We start from the raw sequence: 24,519 nt of genomic DNA, 5'->3' as shown, positions 1-24,519 counted from the left end.
TAACCTCTCTTTTGTTCTTATTAAACGCTTTAATACTGTAGCTAACCTACAGATTTGCTGGTTTGGGTTTCAGGTTTACTGCGCCCAAACTCGAGGAAAAAAGGTAATTTAACTTATGAATTAATTGGGTCTTGAAAAATAATTCTGAAAGTGCTAGAAGTTAAAAATCTTGTTTCCTTCAGGTGGGGTTAAAGCTGTTATGGATGCGTGCTTAATATACTTTCTGGGCCGTGGTGGTATAGAAGTAATATTATATGCTGTACAGTATGGGTCACCTTAAGACCCATGTCTCTCTTGATATTTCTTCATAAATGTAATAAAGCAAGGATGTAATTTGAAATGTACTTTTCAGCGGAAGAGTGCCTCGCTTCATCTAAGTTACCTTTTAAAAATCGATGAGCATTTTCATTAACAGGTTTTGAAGGCTCGGGCTATTCGTGTCACATACTGTACATATAGTAAATAACTTTGACGTTACAAGTGTACCCAAGACATTCATTTGCAAAACAATGAAAGCTGTATTCTTGAGTTGAGGTCAAAAGTGCCTTTTCAGAATATCAGTGTAACCTATATGAATACTGTATTTACAGCCAGACAAGCACACCGTGCAGGAAAACTATTAAGAACTACTGAATTAAAGTTACTGAATTACTACATTTTAAAGGCAACAATATAATTAAATTTTAAAAAAATCAAGGTTAAATATCCATGGCGAAACGTACACGTTTGTGTTACAAATGTTTTTTGTTCTTGTTGTTGTTGTTGTTGTTGCAACTTTTCAAAAACAAAATCCTTTTTTTGAAGGTAACAGAAGGCTACGTACTGTCTCCGAATCTCGCAGCTGCAACCCAAAAGTTGAAACTAGACGTTGAGAAAAAGCGAGAAAGAAAATGTTCATTGTGTGAAACGATTTTAAAAAAATACCAAGGCGTCGGGTTTTTATGCGTTTATGAGATTGTAATTTTTCTCACGGTTTTTTTTTTTAATTTCTTACACGTGTTGGGTAGCCACAAACGTGATTGACGCCGCACACAGACAAGTCGTCGACACTCTCGCCACCTGGGACGGTAGCATAGCGCATCGCCTGGAAGAAAACAGCAGCAGCTCGTCTGAGCGCAACTCTCGCCGGCCACTCGCTGCCTTGCTCCCTTTAAGGCTTCTCGGAACCAGCGCACCCCCAGTGCAGAGGTCTCGTTAACGACCCTGGATTTTTAATTAGAGCCTGCTTGTTGCAGTCCTTGTTCTCTAGTTAGCAAGTCCGTGCTGGAGGAGTCGGTCTGATGCTGATGCGGCGACGACTGCTCTGATTCCTGGTCTGTAAAAAGCCCGCTCTACGGCTCTCTCCATTCGCTGTGGAGAAATACTCTTCTCGCCCTGGTGCGACATATTTTGAGCGGCTGTTTGTTTTGACTTAAACTCCTAACGATGACCGACTCTTCGGCTCCAGATCTCTGTACTGCTCCGGAACCCGCCGTCGTGAATCCCGCAGCTCAAAACGGACAGTGTGCCCCCACAGACCTGCGCCCACCCAAGAGAGGAAGCCGGGGAGACTCGTTCAACATGGACCTGGATCAGCAGATGAAAATAACCGAAAGCGTGCAGTTCCGTGACGGAGTGGAGAATCGAGGTAAACCGCTTAAACAAACCAATGAATTGGTGTGACAATAACAATTGGTGAACTCCAGCATATTGTTCGTGTTAAGAGATCTAATACAGATAAGGAACAAACAACGGAATTGACAGCGCTTGAAAAGTGTTTTGAATTATTAAGACCCAGGTATATATGGAATATGTTATGCTTGGCTGCATAAGGAGCGAACGGCTGGTTAACATTTCAGCAGTTTTTTTTGTATTAAAAGGAGAAACGCACATTATCCCGCAATAAATCAATTGCAATTGAGCTTTCGTTCCAAAAACCCGCCCAAGCAACTTTATGTGCAAAGGGAGAACTGAATTATAACTGTAGCTAACTTTGGCTCACCAGATATTGTCAGGTGATTATCTCTGCAAACATTCAAGCGTTCATACGTACAATAAATCATGTCGTCAGTTATTTAGAAACTGTTCATACATTAGTGTCAGCATCCTATATGTTTGAAAAGAACTGGGTTCTGTATCTGGGCAGTTTTATTGATTACTGCAATGCCAAGGTTGTGCCTTTTCGGATGCTACTGTATATCGATCGACTAACTTTCTGCTTTTATGAGTAGCTGTCAGGTCCACACTTAATGGACATCAATAGCAAATCGATCAAGCGCACCGTTCAGGGGGTGTCTCTGTGGAATGGTCTGATAGAACGTCATTTGAAATAAAGGCAGCAAGTGAGTCCTGGGATGTTACATCCATAAATCACGGTGCAAATAGCTATACAAAATTTTAATCTCCCAGGCTCTGTCCAATCAGCTTATATTCCTCCACACAATGGAAAGAAATTCAGTAGATTTCAGTAGTAGATGTGTATTAATTATGATTGTGTGGGGGGCTATGTGGCCCTGCCACAGACTGCTGAAATCTGGGCTGAGCTATTTAGTGAAATGCCTCACTCTCTGGGTTCAGCAGTTCCCTTTCTCGGGGCTCCTGAGCTTGAATAACCCCTCCCTGGCTGCAGGTCTTCAGAGAGGGTGCAGCCAGTCTCTGCGCCGTCTCCAATATGTGAAGTGGGCTTGTTAGGGTTCCATTTTAAAGATGACAGAAGTGACAGGTAGAGAGTTAATGAGGCAGGAAGCACATACAGTAGAAGAAACCCAACAAATTAGGCTGAGATACAGAACCTTTCTGAGAACGTGCTTGTGTGATAGTGTCATGAATCTAAAAATGAATGCTGTTTTGACTGTGCTGTTGCATTGCATGAAGACAAGTGCAGAGCAAGAAGCTGAAAGCACAGAGGCTGGGTTGAAAGGAGTAATTTATTTCCTTAATAAGTGCTCACAATTTATCCTAATGTCCTGTTACTCACTGGATTTCCACACAGTATCATCGGTGATTGGCTGTTATAGCCTCTTCCTAGTAAGATCATGGACATCTCAAGCAGTCTGGGGGCAAATGCGATTGTTACACATTGTTGTTACACAATTTTAATGGGATTTGCATTCAGTTTTGACTAAGCTGGCAGTCAGCTGGGGAAGCTGCAAATCTGTGTAAATATGTAATGTCTGAACTCCACCCCAAACAAAAAAGTACCCAAAGTGAGCCTCCATCCTCCACTGCCTAAATCGTCTTTTGTATTTAAAATAGAATATTTTCTAATGAAACTTTACAATATTTGCAAAATATTGTAGATTGCTTTTTGAACAAAATCATTGTGCAGTGCCCTATATGCCAGATGGTGGTAAAGTCTCATAATCCAAAAGGAACGGAATTGTCCTCTGGATCTCACCCAGTTTTTCCTTGTGCTTTTCACATGATCCCATCTGTGACCAAGTGGTAATATGGAGGAGCAGTTACTGAGGTATTTGTCTTGAAGGAAACTGCAAGACTCTGTAACCACCCTGCTGGCATGCTGTGTATTTAACAGCGATCACAGGTCACATCCTGGGTTTCAGTTGTGGTCTCGAGTTGACAACCTCAGCAAAGGACTGTGGTCCAGTGAGCGCGTACAGTATAACGTCCTCCAGGATGGCGGTTCTGGGGTGTGGAGTGATGTAGCAGTGCATGATCAGTGCATGATTCCTCATGATTGCTATGTGGTCTTGAAAAGGGGTATTGTGGGGTAGCATCACTAGGAATTGCAGAACTCAACTGCATCAGGCTCAAGCATCCCATCTTGCCCTTTGCTCACATCCATGTGTTTTCCAGGAAGACAGTGTTTGTGCTGACTATGCACATCAGTACTGGCTAGCTCCAGTGGAGGAAATTTTGTACACCATATCTAAGTCAACAAAATCCCTGTGCCTGCTAGAAAACAGCTCTGATATGCTTCTTCAAAAATGTTGGCAGTACCCACACTGCCTGCAGGAACTGGGTGTGACTCTCTGAAGAATTCCTCAGATGCAGCTTGCCCTTTCCTTTAAAGCTGTGAGAATCTGCAGGCGAGCCTCCCTTGATGGTAAATCTGATGATTTAAAGTGATGCTTTAAAGCATTACCCCCATTCATGTTTTCCCGGTGCTGTGAACTGTCGTAGATGTGTATGTGCACAGGACAAGCGTGGGTGCACTCAACCACAAGGGATAAGGCAGGGTAGTAGTACTGAATCAGCCTGGTGTTTTCATTTAGATGTGCCCCAGTAAAGACATTGTGGTTCTTGTGTAGCTGACACCATCCAGAGACAGAAACCCCACATGCACTTGCACAGCTGTGCCCCGTCTGGCATCACCTGAGCCGGGTCCTGTTCACCTGTCAGGCAGCCCAGACAGACCGGAGAGCACACACGAGCCACCGAGCCCCAACACCAGCGCCTCTCAGCTCCTTACTGTCCTTTCCAGTCCTGCTTCCCTGATGAGATGCCGTTATTTCCCAGCTGCATGGGCAGCCAAGGCCACTGTTACAGAGGTAACACTGCGGGCTCAAGCTCTGCCAGCTTCTTTTACAAAGCGCCTTTCATGCCCCAAAAAAGCACCTTAAAAATCAAATAAAAAATATGGGATATTTACAAAAGGAATAATAAGGAACAGAAAACATACCGACGCCTACAAAATGACTAAAGATTATTGGACTAGAGACTAATTGGATTCAGAAAAGGCTGTGTTATGTAAATGTGTTTTCAAGGGTGTTTTTAAAAACTCCAGTTCAGGCTGCAGCACTGATTGAAAAGAGGTTAGGAATTCCACAGTCAGGGGGCACCACAACCCAAACCAGTCCCACCTTTTTTGTTTTGCCTTGGATTTACAGAGTCCTTTTCCAGTGCTTTCCATGCAGGAGGGAGCCTGTTACTTCCATTGCTGAAATGCAGTGGTGGCTGTCCACTGAGCTACAGCAGAAGCGGATCAGGGGCAGAGTATGCAAAACCATGCCAGCCAGCATCCGCAGACTTTAATACGACTCACCCAGTGATTAGTTCACTAAATATTCTCATATTTTTATCTTATGTTCCTGAGTGTTCCTCTCATGTGTTCCTGGCTGGGGCTAGATGAAATATACTGTACGTTCCTGACTTTATTTACAGGAAGACGATTTGACACTGCCCTGGGGTCTTACCCCTTAAACTCGTGCAATGTTTCAACGGTGCGCTCTGAAACAAAACAGACCTTTCATCGTTATGTCCTAATTGCCTCTGACTGAAAAATCCCTAAAAATGTAGCCCGCAGTGGTACTCAATGATGTCTGGAAGCGAAAGAACAGGACTGCTCAGGGCTTAGTTTTAGCTGTGGATGCTGCAAGACTCAAGACAACATCCCTGGGCAGAAGCTGGGGGAAGTGTGGCACTGCAAAGCAGAACATAATGAAGTCTGATGCTCTGAACAAGCAATCTGAGGCGTGCTTAACAAGGTACATGAGAGCCAAGGAGATCAAGGTCATATTTCTTCACTCATCCAGTCATCGCGACAGCGTCCCCTCTCCTGCTCGCCTCTGTCAAAGCCTGTGCGGTTTACAAAATCTCCGCAGAACAATTTGAATATCCTTGGGAAACGGCAAGAGGCATGGCTTTGATGCCATCTGTTGATGGAATTGTTCTTAAAGCAGAGGCGTTTGAACACGCAGAAGAGACAGTTTCCTCTCGCCTGTGCTTCCTCCTATAGGCGGCAGATACGTAAAGCCTTACCAGTGAGGTGGCTTAACAGGCTCTTGGGCCATCTTATGTCAAATATTGCAGTGAGCAATTCTTTCTTTTATCAGAGTTTGCAATTCTCTGTGCATGAAAGAGAGGGTACCCTTTTAAATAAATATTGAGCATTGATTAAGTCCTTTCTATGATGATTTAAGATAAGATACATAGGGCTCTTAATCAAGGGATTTACTTGCATACCAGTGTTTTGAGAAAAAAATGTAATGTGTTGGTGGACCAGTAGGTGGCACCAGTACCCCAGAATGCTGACAGGGAACATTGTGCTGTGAGGGTTATCATCCGGATTAGATGGCATTGCTTGAAAGACTAAAGGGGTTAATCTCGGTGTTAAGGCTAAATGCCTCTTCAGGTTTGTACAATCTGGCCTCCCTGAAATTCCCAATTAATTCAATTAGTGAAGCAACGTTTAACTCCTCCCCCTAATCTGCTGTGTAGTGGAGCAGCTGCAGGTCACGCAGGTGAGCGCTGGGATGAAAAGAGCTGTTTAAGTATAATTACTTACTATTCCATTATTAAGGAGTCGGAATGTAAGCAAGAGTACGGTGATATCCGAAAATGCGCACATCTGTTTTTTTAAAGCATCACGTAGATGGAGAAATGATTTAATACATCAAATCCACATATTTCTTTATATCCTGGTGTGTACGGATGCATTTCTCCTCTTTTTACAGAATGGTAAGAAAACCTTACGAATCCTAAGAATGCGTTTTTACTGGTCAACATATTCAAGACAAAGAAGCAATTTTGAAACGAACTTTTAATCTATCGGGTAAAAAAATATGGTTTTGTTTAGCACATCCTTCAACCAGACATCCTACGTCACGTTTAGGGACTGTTGACTCTCGTTTCGCATCGCATTTTTGTCCTGGGTTCGGTTTGCAGACTGCGAGGCTGTGCAACAGCAGAAAGGCTGATTAATTACTATAACAATCCTTCAAACACACCTGCGTTTGTCCGGGTCTGTCTTTTGAATAGCGCCCCCTCCCGGCTGGAGAGGCACAAAGGAATACATGAGGAAAGACGTCTCCAATGGCACAGTTCTTGGATTTTGCTTTCAGTATATTTTTGTCTGAGCAGTCGAGGTGTCTATATTTCATGCCCTGTCTAGGAATGATGGCGGTTCTAAGTTACTTAACATTTTTACTTTCTCCCGCTGGCATCTCGCACTTCAGCTCCTCTCTCTGCTGATGGGAGTCCCGTTGCTGGTCTCTCCTGAGACGAGTCCTACTTTCAGAGCTGTGTGAGCAAGCTGCCCGAGTCCAGTCTTTCCGCCCGAAACATTATGGTTCCCTAACAGACAGCGGGGCCGAGTTTGGAGCAGAGCGTGTTTTTCCAAATGTGGATGAACAAAAGAATAAAATAAACAGGACGAAAATCCGAGGGCATTTTTAAATGTAAAATTTTACGTTGTGATTTTTTTTCTGAATGTTTTAGATACATATCCCGTGGTGATACGAAATAGAAACCCGTTTTTATCATATGAAATGAAGGAAATGATTAATTGTTATTAACATTTAGTTGTTTGTCATTTACAAAGCTGCCGAAAACGCCCCCTTCAACAACTAAAATATGCGAATACAAAACCAGCTTGAGGCGAGGTACTCGTCTTCTGTAAATTCCAGACAGCGCCGACGCACTTTTTAGAGTCACGTTTATTTAATGCAGACATGTCAAGCTGGCAGAACGAAGCGAGAAAGTAATTAAAACGCACATTAAATTCAAGAAATTGCCCGCCTGCCTAGTGACCGATCGAAATCTTGAAATTTATAAATCAATCAATATTAATAATATGATTATTGCAATTCATGTCCATCTAGTGCTTAACGAAAGTTTTGTTTTCAAAGGCAAATGAAATCGCTAATATATTTTTATGACAATATTTAAAAACGTAGATGCAGATACTGTCTGTGCACTACAGTGCTAATTGGTTGTACAGTAATTAGCTGAGTTCAAAATCTACTCCTTGTGTCTTGAAAGGCACTCAGGTTAGCAATTGGCAGCACATCAGTTTAAAACCTAATGCCAGATGCAAGAACAATGAACACACCAGATTGCATCTGGTGGGTATATCTAATAATTCTGCTTAAGCAAAGCTTTCTTCTGGTGAGCACGAGTGGCTAATTGGATGAATTGTAAATACGGATGCACGCACGGTACAGCTCTGCAACACACTAATGACTGTTTCATTGCCCTCGGCAGGTCTGCTAGAAAGCAGCACTCGACTGAAGCCCCACGAAGCCCAGAGCTACCGCAAGAAGGCCTTATGGGTGTCCTGGATTTCCATTGTCGTCACTTTAGTCCTGGCTGTGGCTGCCTTCAGTGAGTGATCCCAATCGCCGGTTTGCATGCGTGCACCATGTATCGGGGGGGGGAGACTGTTCTTAAAAACAGCGTAGTTCGATGTTTGCTGTGATCAAATGTTGAAAAGAGGTTGGCAAGTCATCTCCGAAACTTCCAGGTTAGGGAACTTTTCATGGTGTAATCAGGCTTAAAATTCCTCACTCTAATGTAGCGGATTCCAAACGGAGCATGTTTTTTCCGAGACGTACTGTACACAGTCGCGAGGAGAGCTCATTTTCATTGATAAACTCCCATCCGCGTGGGAAGAGGTTAGACACACAAGTGTTTTCCCTACAGCTGGTCTGTATTTTTTTTTCAGAATGAATTTCCACTGTTAGATCACAAATTCCTAGGACCCTACGCTGAAAGGTGTAATGTTGAACTCCAAAACTACAAAATAACCAGCACTGCCAATCCTATGGAGAAAATTGAAAACATTTTCTCTCTCACAAGAAGGTCTGGAATGCTGTAGTGAAAAATGTGGGAATGATCTTTTAGCACTTTAAAGAACGCTCCCCTCCTCCCTCCATTAAACTATTGCCACAACACATACTGTACTTACTGTAACTCTAAGTCCTAAAAGTTCAAGAAGTCTGAAGACATCACCTCTGTGGTTTTGCGCTTACTTCTCATGAGAAAAGTAATTTCTCTCGCTTAGCCCCTTGATTCAGGTCAGATCTCAGCACATAAGAAGGCATCAAATTAAAATAAGCTCTGGAGGGTTTCCAGATGCTGAACTGCCAGCACGTATTTGAATGCCAAGAAGTAACATTATGTAATTATTAAGTAAAAAAAGTGAAAACACAATAATACATTTTGTTTTTTTTCTTTGAGACAAAGAATATTTTTAGGCAGTATAAACATTCATAGGGTGTAGAGATAAGAGAAGCCATGTTGTGTTGGTAACTGTATTTTTATTCATGTTTTAAGTTAATTGTTTAAAAGAAAGCTCTTTTAGTGCTTATATTTATATTGAAATTTGCAGATTATTATCCTTTATAAAAGAGGTATGTTATAGCCATTTTACTGACTGACCATGGCAGTAAAGGTAGAGTACACTGTGGTTAAGTGTGATCATGGTAAAAGCAGAGTATCTTGTATTTAAGCCCAGAGTGATGAAGGTAAAAGCAGAGGATGGTGTGATGAAGGTAAAAGCAGAGTATAATTTAGTAAGGCCCGCAGTGATCGTGGTAAAAGCAGAGTATGGTGTAGTAAGGCCCAGTGAGGTCAGGGTAATGCAAAATTTGGAAACTTTGCACGAGAAGAACATATCAATGATCAAGCATGGTAAAAAATAAAGCATGTGAGCATGTTCATCATGGTAAATCTCGATAAGGGCCTGTATGCTGCAAGCCACGTTTTCTAACAGCAGTTGGCTGAAGGTGTTTTCCTGTTGCTTACGGCTTCTTAACATTCAGGAGTGAAGACAAATCACTGTCACTGCGCTCCACTGTTGAAGAGGTCTGGGCCAGTGAAGTACAGCAGCCTTGCAGAGCAAAGCTGCTCAGACATCCTCATTGCTTCTGCCCCCTCAGATCTGTGAAGCTGGCCGTGAAGATTGTGTAGCTTGTGAATGTTTCTTGTTGCTGAGTAATGCTACAGCATTGAACAAATCAAAGGACTCGGCACTTTATCAGATATATTCTTAAAAACACGTTTCTATAAACATGTGCCTGTCTCTTGCATGGTAATCTCTCTGCATTGTCTTCCTTTCTTAAAGGATGTGCAGTGTAAAAATATTTCCTTGCACTGTTGCCATGTTTGCTTTAGGTTATTCCACCCTGTTCATCGTTTTGACAGTTCCAGTTTGAAAAAAATGATTTTTGTCTTCCCTAATGTTTTTTTTGGTGCCCCAAGAGAGCTGTGGCTTGGTCGATTCATGAATAAGTGAAAGCAAGCAATTACTGCCACCGGACAAGGTCAGTAGGGAAAGTGAGACACTGTTATGGAGCTCTAGCCTTTTGGAGTGGCTGAACTGGCAAGGAATTAATATTAATATTGCTTAAGAATATTCCTCACTAAGTCCCCCATGATACAACTAAGGACATCCGCAAGTTTGCCCTCTGAATTTTTTCTTTCCTCTGTAAAAACATCTCTTGAACCAAGCTCAAAAAGATTTGGCAAATGTGAGTTGCATACATTAATCTCTAGTGCAAATTTGTTGTCTCTCTGACTGGAAGTAGTGTCTCTTTTTGATGTTTCAGCATTAAAGCACCATCATACAACATGTTCACCTGATGTGTTCTTATTTGTAGCTAGAACATTTTTGCTTAAGTGATTGGAAACTTTATTTATATCTTTCTCTTGACCAGTGTCTTTCTACAACTGTATTTCTGAGTTGCTCTGAAAGCTCTTTTGTCTTGATGCAATCTTTTCTTAACATTCACTACCTGACTGAAGACAGGTGTATTTATTCTGAAATTATGTGAATGCACACAGTTAGAGGCCACTCAACTAATTGTGTAGCTTGTTAAGGTAATTGATTTAGGTTTGACACAGCAAAGGATTTGAAGACTAATTCAGTCATGACTTTTCCATTTTTTATTTCAGGTTTTCTATTTTTGGGGGGTTTTTACATGTGGAGGTTGTTTGCATAAGACATTAATTTCTGTTTCAAAGTGTCATTAATTCAAGCTTTCCTGTAACAGAATTTGAAAACTGCAAGGGTCTGAATACTTTCGCAAGGCACTTTATACATAATGTAGAATTGCTATAAATCCTTTGGGACTCATTTTGCTCAATAGCGGTTCTGACATTTTGGTCATGTTAATTACCTCGTATGCAGCTGCTTCTCCAGACGTGTCCAGGTGTGCCTCAGATTCACAGAAGTCAGGATAAACCTCAGGGGTGTTGTCAGGTTTCAGTAATGTTAAACAGGCTTCACATATACTATATAAACTCCTTGATATTGGTGATTAAAGATCGGCATGACGGATGAGTTCATGTGTGTGCTTACAGCCTTCACTCACAGTTCAGAGAAGCTCCTGTAGCTCTCAGTTTTCAGGGGATGTGATTTCTTCCCAGACCCACCGCCGATGAATTGTTATTGTGTGTAATTAATTTTTTTAACAGTTTGCACTAAAAACCACAGTATACAGACTGTAAAGAAGTTTGGGACCCTAGCAGGCCATTCACCACTGCCAGAGAAAATCAATCAATCAATTAATCAAAGTTTATTTATCAAAAGCACAACAATACAGTGTGCAGCAGTAGTTGCTGGCAGTGAAATGTCTTTTCTATGAGGTCAGCGGGGGTGGGGGGAATAAAAATCACAAAATTAAAGTTGCAAGATAAGGTTACGTAATAAATAATAGTGCAATAGAAATTGAATAAGATAATCTAAGACAAAACTCAATATAACTTAAAATAACCTACAGGACATTTCATAATCAGATATTGTTATCCAGCAATTCCTTCTTGATCATTTAACTACAGAACGAAAATTGTGGGATTTTATTTGTAATGAACGTGTCTATGTGCGATTGTGTTTGCTTTCTGCCAGGTGATTTTGAAGCAAATTGTCGCTACAAACATTGCCAAGAATATGCAGCTTTCTGACAAAGGCAGGGTGGGTGGATTGAATCAGTGGTTTCAAGGGGCAAATATAAAACCCAAGGTAGGGAATGTTTTTGAGCACTCAATATCTGTTTATCTGTTTATCTCAGTAGAGAGAAACCATTTTTAAGGTGCATTGCCGACGAATTACAAAAGGCCTCTAAGAAAAAAAAAAGAAGAAAATATCAATATGTTTCCCAGTAATGGGAAAAAGTGTTGGAGAAACATGAAAAACAGATGGAAAAATGCAGAAAAAATACTGTATCTCATGATGTATGTGTTATTAATGTGAGAATTTGAAATTTCTTTCACTGCATGTCCAGTCTGCTGGCTTGCTTCCTCATCGATGGTCATACATAGTATGGTATTGTGTACTTGCAAAAAAAAACATTTAATGGATTTTCTTTAATGGGACTGAAAAGAATTTGGATTCTAAGAGTCAAGGCATAATATTTTTGCAATGTGTAGTTGCAACTGTGTTTCCTAACATGGAAAGACTGTAAAATGTGTAGCAGATGGGATTTAGTTAAATCGATGTCAGTGCAGAGCTCTCCTCCAGACAAGCCCAGGCGCAGGTCATAGACATCAGCCATCGAGCGCCTGGAATGGAGGGTACAATCCGAGATCAAATGACATGCATTGTGAAATACTTAAGGGTTTAAGTTACCAATAGGGAGCAATGCCATTACTATCAGGGCTATCCTGATGTGATTCCACACCTGTGATAGAGCAATGCCATGTGACACTGAGTACTTGTATCAGGCACCCTTGTTGTCTTCTCTCTTCTGGTCTAAGAAGGTTCAGTTCCTTTAGCCTGTTGGCATAGGGCATTCCCTTGAGCATGTCATACCTTTGCACCAAGCGTGTTGTGCCCAAGCACCAGTGTCTTTAGCTGTGCTGTGTTCCTTTAGTAGGCAGTGGCACCAGAGCAGGATGCACACACTGTGCAGGCCTGACCCTCCACAGCAGTGCCGCAAATGGGCTACACGCCTTTCATGTGTGCCCGGGTGTTAATAAGGCAGGTGGAGGCTGTGGTGGACAGGAGGCGCAGCCTGGGGAGAGTACCGGGGCTCAGCTGAGCAGTCAGTGCCAGCACCCAACAGTAGATCGAGCAATTTCAATGTCAACGCTGCTGGCCCTGCCACTGTATTCAATTTTGAAGTGCACAGTTTCTTAGCCTATAGCATAAACGGGTGTATAACTAGATATCTCGGAGACATCTTTTCCTGTTACATTTCATGACATTTGTTTTCTAAAATCGTCACAAATTGATTTTCTGTGGGTAGCGAAGGTGCTACCCCAGTCTTCCTGAATTATTCGCCCTTAATTTCAGTGAACAGGTTTAGCGTCGCTATGAATGGAAGCTGGTATGTACTGTAGCTTCCTTGTGAATCTGACACGAGCGATGGTTCACCGCCCTGACAGTGCTCCAGTTCAAAAGAGGGGTCCAGCTTCTGCTGGTTAAATAAGTAAAGCAAAGATTAAATAAAAGGATGAGACAAAGTTTAAAAATCGAATGACTTGTTGGATCATAATAACATTAAAGTGTAAATTCAATTATGATGTTAATGGGATTAATGATCATGACTATAGTAATAACATAAAGCAATTAAGATGAGATTTGTTTCATGTGCGGCTGATTAAATTACAACATTGTTTACTGCTTGTATCTGGGCTTGGTCTCAGTTTGTATAACACTACACATGTTTTCAGGTTATTTTAAGCATGTTGACCATGTAGATTAAGGTATTATAACACATTGTGATATTAGTTCTCTGCAGTACTAATCTACAGTTCGGTAGTGTGGGTGGAAAATGAATAGACCTTCTCCAAGCATATATCCCATTTATGTTTAGTTTCCATGAGAAGAAAAATCAAGCTGTATTTTTTTTATTGAGGTGACCTTATGAAGACCTTATTTTGTTTAGATATATCGACGTTTCTGACAGACCATGATGTTCGTTTTCTGAGAGTGCAGGGAATGCCAACGATCATTAGCAGAAGATTTTGTTAAAGGAGGCTTTTAAATACTTGCTTTATAAAGAGGTTGTGATAATGCATAATAGATGGAGTGTGTTTGTTTAATAAAATTGTGTTTATGTGTTTTAGAGAAGCTAGAGCAGGAGCATGGGCATTCAACAGTGTTGGTGTCTTCCCGATCAGTGTTGGGAATGTGCTTTGTATGAATGAGCCATACAGAATACAGGTCTCCCCCCACCTCTGCCAGGTTCCATGGGATGTGCATTCCAAGGATAGTTAGGAGAGATTGTGGCAGCTCTCCTTGTGTACCCTTCCTGACAAAGCAGACAGTCGCATAGTAAAACAGCCATGCACCACTGTAAAATCTTCTCTCATTTCACCGCAACATTTATCCCTTTAAAACTTTGTGAAAAAGAATTCTTCTTTTGAGTGGTTGGTTTCTTTTAAACAGATTCTGTGATTTCAGCAACTAGGATAGCGTGCAGGTTTGTGGAAAATGCTGAGTCTGGAATCTTCCCAGTGCAGCAACTGGCTTTGATCCAACCGCTCTGGAAGGATGTTGGATCCTGCTGGCAATAACCTAGAGAGGATTTGTGATTCTGTGCCCACTTCTCCTGCCACCCCATGTGTTTTGAAAGCATGATGCTGATTTTTCCCGAAGATGCAAGCCAAACACGAAAAAGTGTGATCTGTCGGTATGTGACATACTGTACCTAATGGGACATTGTCTGCTTTTTAACTTGGTACCAGGAGTCATCTGAGTGTGATAAAACCTGAAATCATTTTCTAACAATCTCCAGGAAAAAATAAGATTTCAGACACCCTCTGTAAAGCACTGGAAATTGCAGAAATGTTGCAGTATTACCAAGGATTTATTACTTTTTTTAAAGGATTCAGATACCTGGTGAATTTAGACATTTAATATTGCAGTAGCTTGGGTGGCAGCTGTTACTTGCTTCCAGTTTCATCCATCTCTTGCCTTTTATAATCAGCTTAAAACGCTACACGCCATGCCATGCTTTTATTGAATAGAGGAACCTAAAGAACAGCCGAACTCTCCATCACCGCATGGCCGAACAGTGATTTTAATTCAGCAGGAAGCTAGGGGCGCGCTCTGCTTTCGACAGGAACACCACTTTCGTTTTAAATTATTGCTGAGACTTGCTGAGCCTCAGGCTCTTAGTATGAATATTGTATTGTGTTTATAAAAAGACGACAGATGAGCAACGCCAAAATGCTAGGTGAGGGGTTTCATCGTTCTAAAAGCTCAAGCAAAAACATATTCATCTGCTCTACAGCTCCTTCTGCAATGTGTGCCGTGTGGACTCTTTGTTTCTTCAGTGCTTGCCTGTGACGTTCCCTCCTCAAGTGTATGCCAGATAGAAATAATAAAAAAAACAGCTTGCATTTGTGGTCTGAAGGTCAAAGATAACTGTTGTAAGGCCCCTCCTTTCCTAATTCCAGATTTTTTTTTAGCTTGTCTGACGGGTTTTGTCAGAAGCCGTGATATTAAAAGGAATTACAAATATTTGATTTACAAATTGTCTGTAACTTACGAACACCCAGCTCATTGAGTTGTGGTTGGCTGATTGATCTGGGGACCCAGTTATTTAACGATTGGATTCAGGGTTATAATTTTCTACAATGTGGCTGGCGTATTTTAGGCTTCTAATGTCTTTTGTGGGACAAAATGCCTCCTCAGGCACAGACATTTATACACGACCAGTTAAAAACTACATAAAAAAGCACTTAGACTTGACTCAACAGTTTCCGGTTTGATTATACCATGCTGAATGGACAGATAGGATTTTTCTAGCAACCACACTACTAAAATAATATGTCTGCAGACTCTGCTTAGATTAGTGTTAAGATTTGACCATGCACATTTCATAATAAAAGTCTGAAATTACGTCCGTTGATAGATATTAGCTGTTTTTAATTTTGTTGCAGTGATCAGTATCCTGTCTGTCTCGGCCCCATCATACTGCCACGTCACGGTGCAGCAGAAAACTAGGGGCAGTGTTCATTACACAAGCAGTGCCAAGTTATACTCCTGCTGAGTCAGGGGGCAACACAAGTCAAGTCAGCACCCCTATAGTGAGTGTCAGCTTATTGTTGAATCAATCTGCTTGGCCTGGGTGTTGAATGAAAACAGAAATAAGAACATGGTGAATGTCCTGACTATGACAGGCTTTGCTGTTAGAAAATAACACAAAAAAGGATTGACTGGAAACTCCCAGTACATGTAATGCGTCTTCACGGGGTTATATTTTTAGGAATTTTTGTATTTTTAGCACATATGCTTTGCTTTTCAATCAAGCAAGATCTCCCCACAACAGTCTAAACTGTATGGCAAAGAACACGGGTCTCCCAGGAAGCATTATTTGGCTTGTCAAGCTTAAATGAGATCTTAGTGATTGTGAAGGAAGATATTAATGCCATTTTTCATTCCACTGGCATTTCTGAATAAGGGTAGTATTCCACTGCTGGCAGTTGCAGAACACAAAGCAGGTCATTACAGCGAGTCTTAAAGCAGTGACACAGCCAGCCTCTCTGGACCTACAGGCAGGCTGTTGTGTTAAATGGATTGTGAATGTGTTTCAGTTCGGAGTGCTTTCCGAATTGGAAATTTCCAAAATGGATGTTTCCCTTCTTTGATTGATGAATGTGCTCCTGGAAATACCGATCTGCAGACTTTTATTTCAGAAGTGCAAGATTCACCTCTGTACTTCTCGGTAGGGAAAAAAAATTCAACACTGATTAAACAGGAAATAACACAAGATTTTCAATCAGACTTCTCTTATTCATTTAAGATGTGTTTCATTAAAAAAAAAAAACAGAGTGGCCCCACTTAACCTTCTACAGAGTGATTTTGTGTTGTGCTTTCTTTTTTCTTAGTTTCTGTTGTGGAAGGATAAAATATCAAGAATGGACATTCAAAGGGCACATGCCACTTTAATCTTGAAAATCTCACCTGTAGCTCCTGAGGCGAAATAAGCAATCTGTTCAGGGAGGGGTGAGCTCAGCTGCAGGTTCGAATTTTGGGTTCTTTGTTATGGGGCATTTCGCTTGTGAATTAGATTCTAATAACATTAACAAACTCGACTGAGCAGATTACTTCAGAATGAACAGTGAACCACAAACCAGATGGGAACTACCAGGAAGTGGATTTAAAACTGAGAACCGGAGACACTGCTTTACGCAAAGGGTTGTGGGAGAGTGGAACAAGTTACTCAGCCATGATGTTGAAACCGATACCCTTGCTTCTTTTAAGAAACAGCTGCTTGAGATCTTATGATCAGTGGACTACAAACTCCCAAAAAAGAAAGAGCTGATCCACAGTGCTAACAGAGAGAGAGACTGTTACATAGTGAGGCTCAGTACTGTTGGAACCTGGGCTGTTGAACACAAACACCCTAAACACTAGTAATTGCAATTTTTTTACATTAAAAGGTGCGGTGTTGCTTTATTATTCATTTTTATAATAAATTTCATTATAAATCTACATTTCTACTATCTACATTTCATTTGTCTGTACGTTTAAACTCAGTTCGGACTCGTATTACATTCCTGTATTAGCTGCAGAATGAGAGCTGCAAAACTGTATATAAATGGAGAAGTGAACTGTTTAATGAAGCAGTTTTTATTTGCAAGACTTATTTTTTGTGCAGTCCAAGATGTCATTTTGCTTCACTCTTTAAATCAATAATAACTGTGACATCGTTTATTAACACAGACAAAACAAGAGACCATAAGGACATTAGAGAGTTTTATGTGTTTTTTTTGGTTATAATGCTTACTCATTTCAGTGAGACTCTTTTCTCCCGTGATCTTGGGCATGTGATGTTCCTTCCAAAGGGTTGTATTCATCCGTATTTATGGGCTCTGATTTGTAAATGAGTGAATATAAGGTTTTTGTTCCCTTAGGGACTACAAGAAAAATGCAGTAGAAATTAAATTTCATCACTATCTGAGCTGGTAACACACCAAGAAAACCGATTACAGGACATACTAGCTGATCTGTGAGAAAGCTGTGTCTCTTTTAACTGAACATGTCTGTTCTGAATTAATCATATGCTGTTGATTTGATTTTTTTTGCACAAGTGGCATTTACTTTCCTCGAGGAGAGATTTTAATAAAAAAGGAAATGTTGTTTTTCAGTTATAATAAGGTGAATGATTTACTTTACTAAGTGTTTCCTTCAAAATATTAAAATGGAGATCAAAACTGCACTCCTTAAATGAGAATATTGTGTTTTAAAAAAGCAGCGAGTTGGGAGTGAAAGCAGATATGTTAAGCATTCATCCCCTGACCAGTTCTTTAACACAACCGACTTTCAAACCCTATTGAACTGTTTCAAATAAAAGTGGTTCATTGACTTACAGTATATCCATGTGAAAATACCAAATCCTAAGGACATCCTAAGGATAATTAAGTTTAGACAAACAAATTATAGATCACTGTGTACTTTAGTGCTAAAAAAATCAACATTTTAGTTAAAACTGTTTAACAGGGATAAATAATATCTATTGAATATTTGTTTTGTTAAAGGACTGGTGAGGATGTATTTATCTAAAAATCTGCGTTCACTTGTTCCTCACTGATTTGTTTAAAAATGAAGAATGTAAGGAGGAGTTTTTTTCCTATTTTTGTTTCCATGTTCTAGTTTGCTTCAGCACACATTTTATTATCAAACGCCTCTTATATCAGCTGCTTATAAACCCCAAGCAGGTGAACCAAGACTTGTGAAAAAAAAAGCTGAATTACACATTTGCCATTGAAATTCCAGACGACTTCTCATGTTCAGCTGGATTTAGCTGGTGGAGATCACACTCCACACCCCTGCAGTCTGACAGGATGTCTCACTCTGGAGAAATGCCTGAAAATCACAAAACAATGTTAGTCCTGTGCTTGTAGATGGAATTGATCATTTTGAAAAGGAGGACTATCGGTGTTGTGGATGGATTATTCATAGCTGAAATTTTTAATGCTATTTTATGGGCTACTTTTTTACACTTAAGGTGAAGCTGAAGGTGGACTGTAACCTTAGGATGTCACCTTTTTTAATTAAAAATTGAAATCTCATGAAGTCCGGGGATGGACTATTTTTATGTTTGCAGAAAACTGTGGTATAACCAGAGTTATTACTCAAACATGATTATCATTTTGAAATCACCTTTATAACAGTCTTTATCGTTATCATTTTCATATAGTGCTAGTTTCTGAATTTGCAGATTTTAGGAGCTTTTGAACTTCTTTCTTTTTCCTGGCGTTTCTAAGACCATGGTTATGTGTACGCCTGTCTCGAGCGTGGAGAACCGCGACCTGTGGTTTTCTGTTTAAGGGCAAAAGCACACTGTGACGCAGTTCCCTCAGCTGGTGTTGCTGCGGTGAAGGAGGAATGAGGGTGACCCCCCTCGCTGTTTCCCCTTGTATACTCTGACGTCAGAGCTCCCACCGAGCACCTCCTGGTGCTCCCCAGCTGCTGCGCCCCACGATCTCTTAGTCCCCGTCGGAGACGCAAGCACCTCCTTCCTCCCTGACGCACCTGAAAAGCTCGTCTTCCCGTGCTGCAGAATGTGTGGAACAGGCTACTCCAGCCGCTCGGATCCTCTCCTGGAACGGCCAGAGGAGATCCCCAGATCATTGGTTTTGCAACCACGCGAGCAGGGTGGGCTCCTCTTGTCTGTCACCAGGATTATGTCAGCATCCAGGTGGATGCTGCACATTGGTGGTGGTGGTGGTGGAGGGGATCCCCATTACCTGTAAAGCGCTTTGAGTGGAGTGTCCAGAAAAGCGCTATATAAGTGTGAGCAATTATTATTATTATTATTATTATATCATACAGTGAGTTGGCCAGTTTGGACAAGTGTGGTGGCTCTGTGGCTCAGGATCTGCGCCTGTGGCTGGAAGGTTGCCGGTTTGTGTCCAGTGGCCGGCGGAGGAATCCTACTCTGTTGGGCCCCTGAGCGAGGCCCTTGACCCCAGCTGCTCCAGGGGCGCCGTATAAATGGCTGACCCTGCGTTCTGACCCCCAGGCTTCTCTCTCCCTGCCTGTGTGTCTGATGGAGAGCAAGCTGGGGTATGCGAAAAGACAGATTCCTAATACGAGAAATTGTGTATGGCCAATAAAGTGATCTTATATATATCTTACCTTGAGTAATGTCAGGCGGTCCACCTACAGATAGGAGCCTGAGGAGTGCACTCCTATAGGTGGTAATGGTACACACTGGAGGCCGCAGTTCTGCAGGGGTGTGCCGGCACTGTTGCACATTAGGAATGCACTGCATGCCACCTGGTGGCCGCTGGTGATTGTAGTGCTCTGTCACCTTTCTCACAAGGCCGTTTTTTATATGTGCACCAGTCCCCAGTGCCCAGGCTTCACCACGCGCTTGTCTGAACAGGCCCATCACCTTCGGAAGCATATTCCATCCTGTTCTATCTATCATCTACCTCGCGAAGAAAACCTGATTTGCCTAAACGAGGAATAATCGGTGAAGCTTCCGAGGCGGAGATGATGCCTGGGTCAGGGCTGCGGTGAAGGCAGACCTCTGAGGAGCCTGCCAGTCGCAGGGGAAAGGATATTGGTGTCGTGAAAACAATGGCTTGCAGTTATCCTGAATGAAGGGATGATTATTACTTGGGAGCCATTCATTTGGGCTGATATGGCAGATGTACTGTATTGATATTCTGCCCAATTGAGTTTCAAAATACCATGTGGGTCAGTTTGTGATGTTGTTAGTGATAGACACACCTACCGACGTTCTTACTAGAGTGTCAAGGCTCCATATATTTCAATATAGAGTAGGGCATTTACAGAATAAGACAGCATACAGGAACAAAAGAACCTTTTGTCTGCTAGGCAGATGTCATGAATCAAAAACATTTTCGCTTATTAAGCATTCCTAGGATCCCGAAGGAGTGATTTTTCATTAACACATTTATTATACCATCTTTACCTGAATATGAAATCTCAGAAATGAATCAAATTTTTTGTATCCTTGAAAGAAACATGTTGTGTTATTTTGTGTTCCTTATTATATGTGAGTGTGGCATAATGATCATGACAGAATTAGAAGCGATGTGCAGATGTACAGTAGTAGCAGGCTTGGGATAGCAGTTTACACTTCATCTTCATTTAAACATTAATGGGTTTGATACAATATTGCAGCAATATATCTCTGAATTCTGTGATATTGCCTCGCATTTGAACCCAGACATGTCCTGAGGGGTTACACATGCTTTACATCGCATGTGAGAGAGGAAAACAATAGCAGAAAAGAGGAAGGTAGTCTTTTTTCATGAATTTCTTTCAGTCTGTCTTCTGAATCAGAGAATTGTGTTTCATCCTCATTTGCCTAAATATTTCAGTTTTGTAAAAGACAACTCTGATTCTGCTTAAATAAATGTGTTTTATTGGCTAATGTGTCTCGAATTTAGATACCTAGTCATGTAAACTAACACAGTTTGGTATGGATTCATTCTTCTATGGCCATCTTATGTTTTGGGATTTTATACAGGCCAAAACACACAGTATGTTGACAGTTATAGCAGTGTGGCTTACAGGATATGACCGTTTATGATCTAAAAGGTTATGAAGACTTTAATGTCATTGGTGAAGCAGCAGGTTCGAGATCCTATTCCTCTAAGCAAATTGACCCACAGTATGATGATGTGTGCCTACACCAAGCCTGAGCCCTGTGGTGCTAACGGATGAGGCAGCAGTTTCATCTGTGGATCAGAGCAAATTTCTGTGTGCAAGCTAGCTAAATATAAATTCTCAAGACTCCACACTGCTTCAACCACAGCCAATTAACAGCTTCACAGTGATGTGTTGTCCTCTCTCAAAAACTGCAGATTAATTTGCACTCAGTCTGAAGGAAATCAATGCATAACAACACACCTAGCTCCTTAATTAATGGGAGAGCAGTTCTCATTCTTTAACTTGTGCTCAGTCTTTTTTTTTTCTTTCAAAGTGTCTTAACTGCAGGCTTGAGCACAGATGTTCGGTAATTAATGACCTGCAGGTGTGACTTATGTCAGATTTTATCCACAAAGGGGAAGCATTATTTTATGTTAAACTAAGGTTTTGAGATGATGGCTTTTCATTTTTAATAAGGAATTAAAGGGATAGAAGAGAAATAGACTGTACCGTAAGCATTAAGTTCAAATTGCTTGAGAAGTTCTGTTCTTTTCACTGGCAGTTCTCTCTTGTCAATAGATCATTATATTATTGCCCTGAAGCCAGCACCTACAGTAATCTTAGGTTAGGAACCACTACTCAGGGCCTCAATGGTTGTGTGTCTGTGTGAGTGACCTATATAGATGCCAGTGTTGGCAGAGGCTATAGATTCAGCATGTGATGTCCTTGTTCACTTGATCTTAGCCTAACTTACACCCTGACCTTTTTGTAGCAAATAGGTTAGACAATTAGAGTACAACAGTGAAACATGAGCCAGAGGACATGCATGGAAACTGACCAACAGTGCATTTAACACGAAGAACAGGAGGCTCGTCTTTACTCCAAGTGTTGTGGGAGGGTGGGACAAGCTATCCAGCCAAGCTGTTGAAGTATCTTCTTTTTAGAAATGTTTGGATGAGTCTACCATATCCTAACTCGCCAAACAGATGAGTTAGCCTGTTCTCATTTGTAACCATTCTCATGTTATTGGGGTTCAGAGAATTGGGGAGCAGCTTAAAAGAAAGAACGAACTTCATCTAAACCTAAATCTTCAAGAGGTTTCAGAGCTCGTTTGGAAAAAGTCCAACTCTAGGGTGCTGTATTGACGGGTGACATTTCATAAAAATAGATATCCCATATGTGATTTCTGCATGAGTCAGACATCATAAATATTTGATCGCGATGCGTAGGAGTGTGAGTGCGTCGAAATGTAGTGATGAAATCTCCAGTTTCCAGGTTGCCTGGGAGTCTCTGGATTGGCCTATAGGAAAAGGCAGCTGAATCTGTGCAGTTGCTGAGTAAAAAAAATCGAGAGCATTGTTCCTCACCCAGCACAAACACGAGCCCATTGAGAGACTGACTGATGCAGCCAGCCAGCGAGATCTGCGTATTCACTGATCGTCTTCTATATTTTCTAACTTCAGCCTTTTTCATTTTGGTTTAGGTTGCATTTATTTTAGTTTGAAGCCTGTTTTTTTCCCCCACAGTACCGTTTGAAAGATGTAGATGTAAAGTGAACTGTGTCGACGGAGTTCTGTAAGCAAACATCATGGTGGTGTCCTTACTCTCTAGATCGTGGGAGGTAAACTGAATGTTAAAAGTTAACAATTTTGTTTTCTGTTTTTTTTTAACAATGTTTTCTTTACATATCCTCTGCCCTGAATTTGATTTATTTCACACAGTTGCTTGCTTGTAAGGTTTTCCTTGATTTTATGTCAGATTTTCTACAGAATGAAAGAAAAGAAAGACTAAGAGAATACGGATGTGTTCTAGATGTTATTCTCTGGTCAGTGTGAGACCATGGGAGACGGTTGGTGTCCGGATGATGCTCAGAGAGAGATCATCCCGCTGCCTGTGTGTCACCCAGGTGACAATCCATCCCAGCACGCACCTGGGTATGAGCAGCACGTACTGTCTCACACTCTGTTAGGCTGCCGGTTGCTAACTGCTTCAAATTGTGCTAAAGTGAGTAGTAATTCATCCTAAATTGAGAAGTGTATATATTCTTAAGGCTTGTGAAATCACAAATGCATAAAATAAGAGTATATACATCACAAACGGCCAGTTTATGTCCTGGGAGTTGTTAAAAAAGCAACAAATGACTATTGAACTCATAGCGTTTAAGTTTTCAGTATCGCCCTTTCTAACTATATACAGTATTTCTTTTGAGCTAATTTTATTTAGATATATGTTACATCTGTTGAATATGATATATACAGTATAACACCAAACACAACGTGTCAATTAACACATTTGGGAATTTGTTTTACATTAACACTGGTATTGTCTGCTCTTGGAGTCTCAGGAGATATATCTAGATATTTTATTCTTTTCTGTCTGTTTACCACGCCTCCTAATCTGCGGGCTTTTTAATTTGCTGAGACAATGTTCGTGGTGCGGCAGGCTCGTGCCTTTCTTGTGGGGAAAGACAGATTCTCTGCATAATTGATGCGACTTTTGTACGGCAGCCTTGGAGAGTGATTCATCTGAAAATAAAGCTTTAGAAAAGGGAGAGAGACTGCTCGGCAGACAGAGAGCCGTGAGACAAGTTGAACAGCAGGGCTGGCTGGGTGAGAAGACTGGAGAACTGTTCTGATCAGGTGTTCTTATTGTAACCAAATCAAATCTGCAGTACTCATTTGCTTGATTCGGCTATATTCCTAAACCGCTTTGACATGACCTCAAAAAAGCACCTCCTTATTGTCAAATCACGGGTTTTTAACCCATTCTCGTTTGTGGTTTCTTCTATCAGTATACTATGAAGATGGGGCTGGAGAGCACAGCCTGCTTATTTCTTACACAGCCCAGTGCTAAAATTTCACCATCTTCATGTTCAGCAGCTGATACATTGTGGAGGGCTCGTTCTGTTCCCTGCACCATGACTTTTCCCATCTCTAGAAAAAATGGTGCACTTTTTCTGTATCACGTTTCTGTCATAACCTTTCTGCCTAGAGGACATGGTCGTTCTTCACTTTGTAACGAGAGCCGGGCTCCTTACTGGCAGGGAGCTGCAAGGGGCCGGCCATTGTCAGTGTCTGATGTGCTCTCTCCCTGGGCTGTAACCTGATCTGAGCTAGGTCTTTACCATCAGAAATGTATTTAGATATAATGAGATTTTGCTGTTGGTATTGTTTGCAGCTTAATTGTGTCAGGCCACTTTTTCACCAGTCAGAGAATGACAATGACCTCAAGTCGTTTCTTTAAAAAACACTCTCCTCTTTCAGCAGGCTAGCACAAGA

At 41.2% G+C, this 24,519-nt stretch overlaps 1 protein-coding gene across 1 annotated transcript in view; it reads left to right on the top strand.

The window, feature by feature from the left end:
- Nucleotides 1-763: 763 nt before the first annotated feature.
- tmem163a (transmembrane protein 163a) overlaps nucleotides 764-24,519 on the top strand; it is a 66,627-nt gene continuing 42,871 nt past the window's right edge. The window contains exons 1-2 of the mRNA XM_088606208.1: nucleotides 764-1,627; nucleotides 7,924-8,043. Of these exons, the coding sequence (XP_088462334.1) occupies nucleotides 1,426-1,627; nucleotides 7,924-8,043 (322 nt within the window). The 5' untranslated portion in view covers nucleotides 764-1,425. The remainder of the gene's footprint in view (nucleotides 1,628-7,923; nucleotides 8,044-24,519) is intronic.

This window comes from Lepisosteus platostomus, chromosome 14 (assembly GCF_059453375.1).
Source record: "Lepisosteus platostomus isolate fLepPlt1 chromosome 14, fLepPlt1.hap1, whole genome shotgun sequence".
NCBI classification, from domain to species: Eukaryota; Metazoa; Chordata; class Actinopteri; order Semionotiformes; family Lepisosteidae; genus Lepisosteus; species Lepisosteus platostomus.
This window is presented reverse-complemented; position numbering and strand designations above follow the sequence as displayed.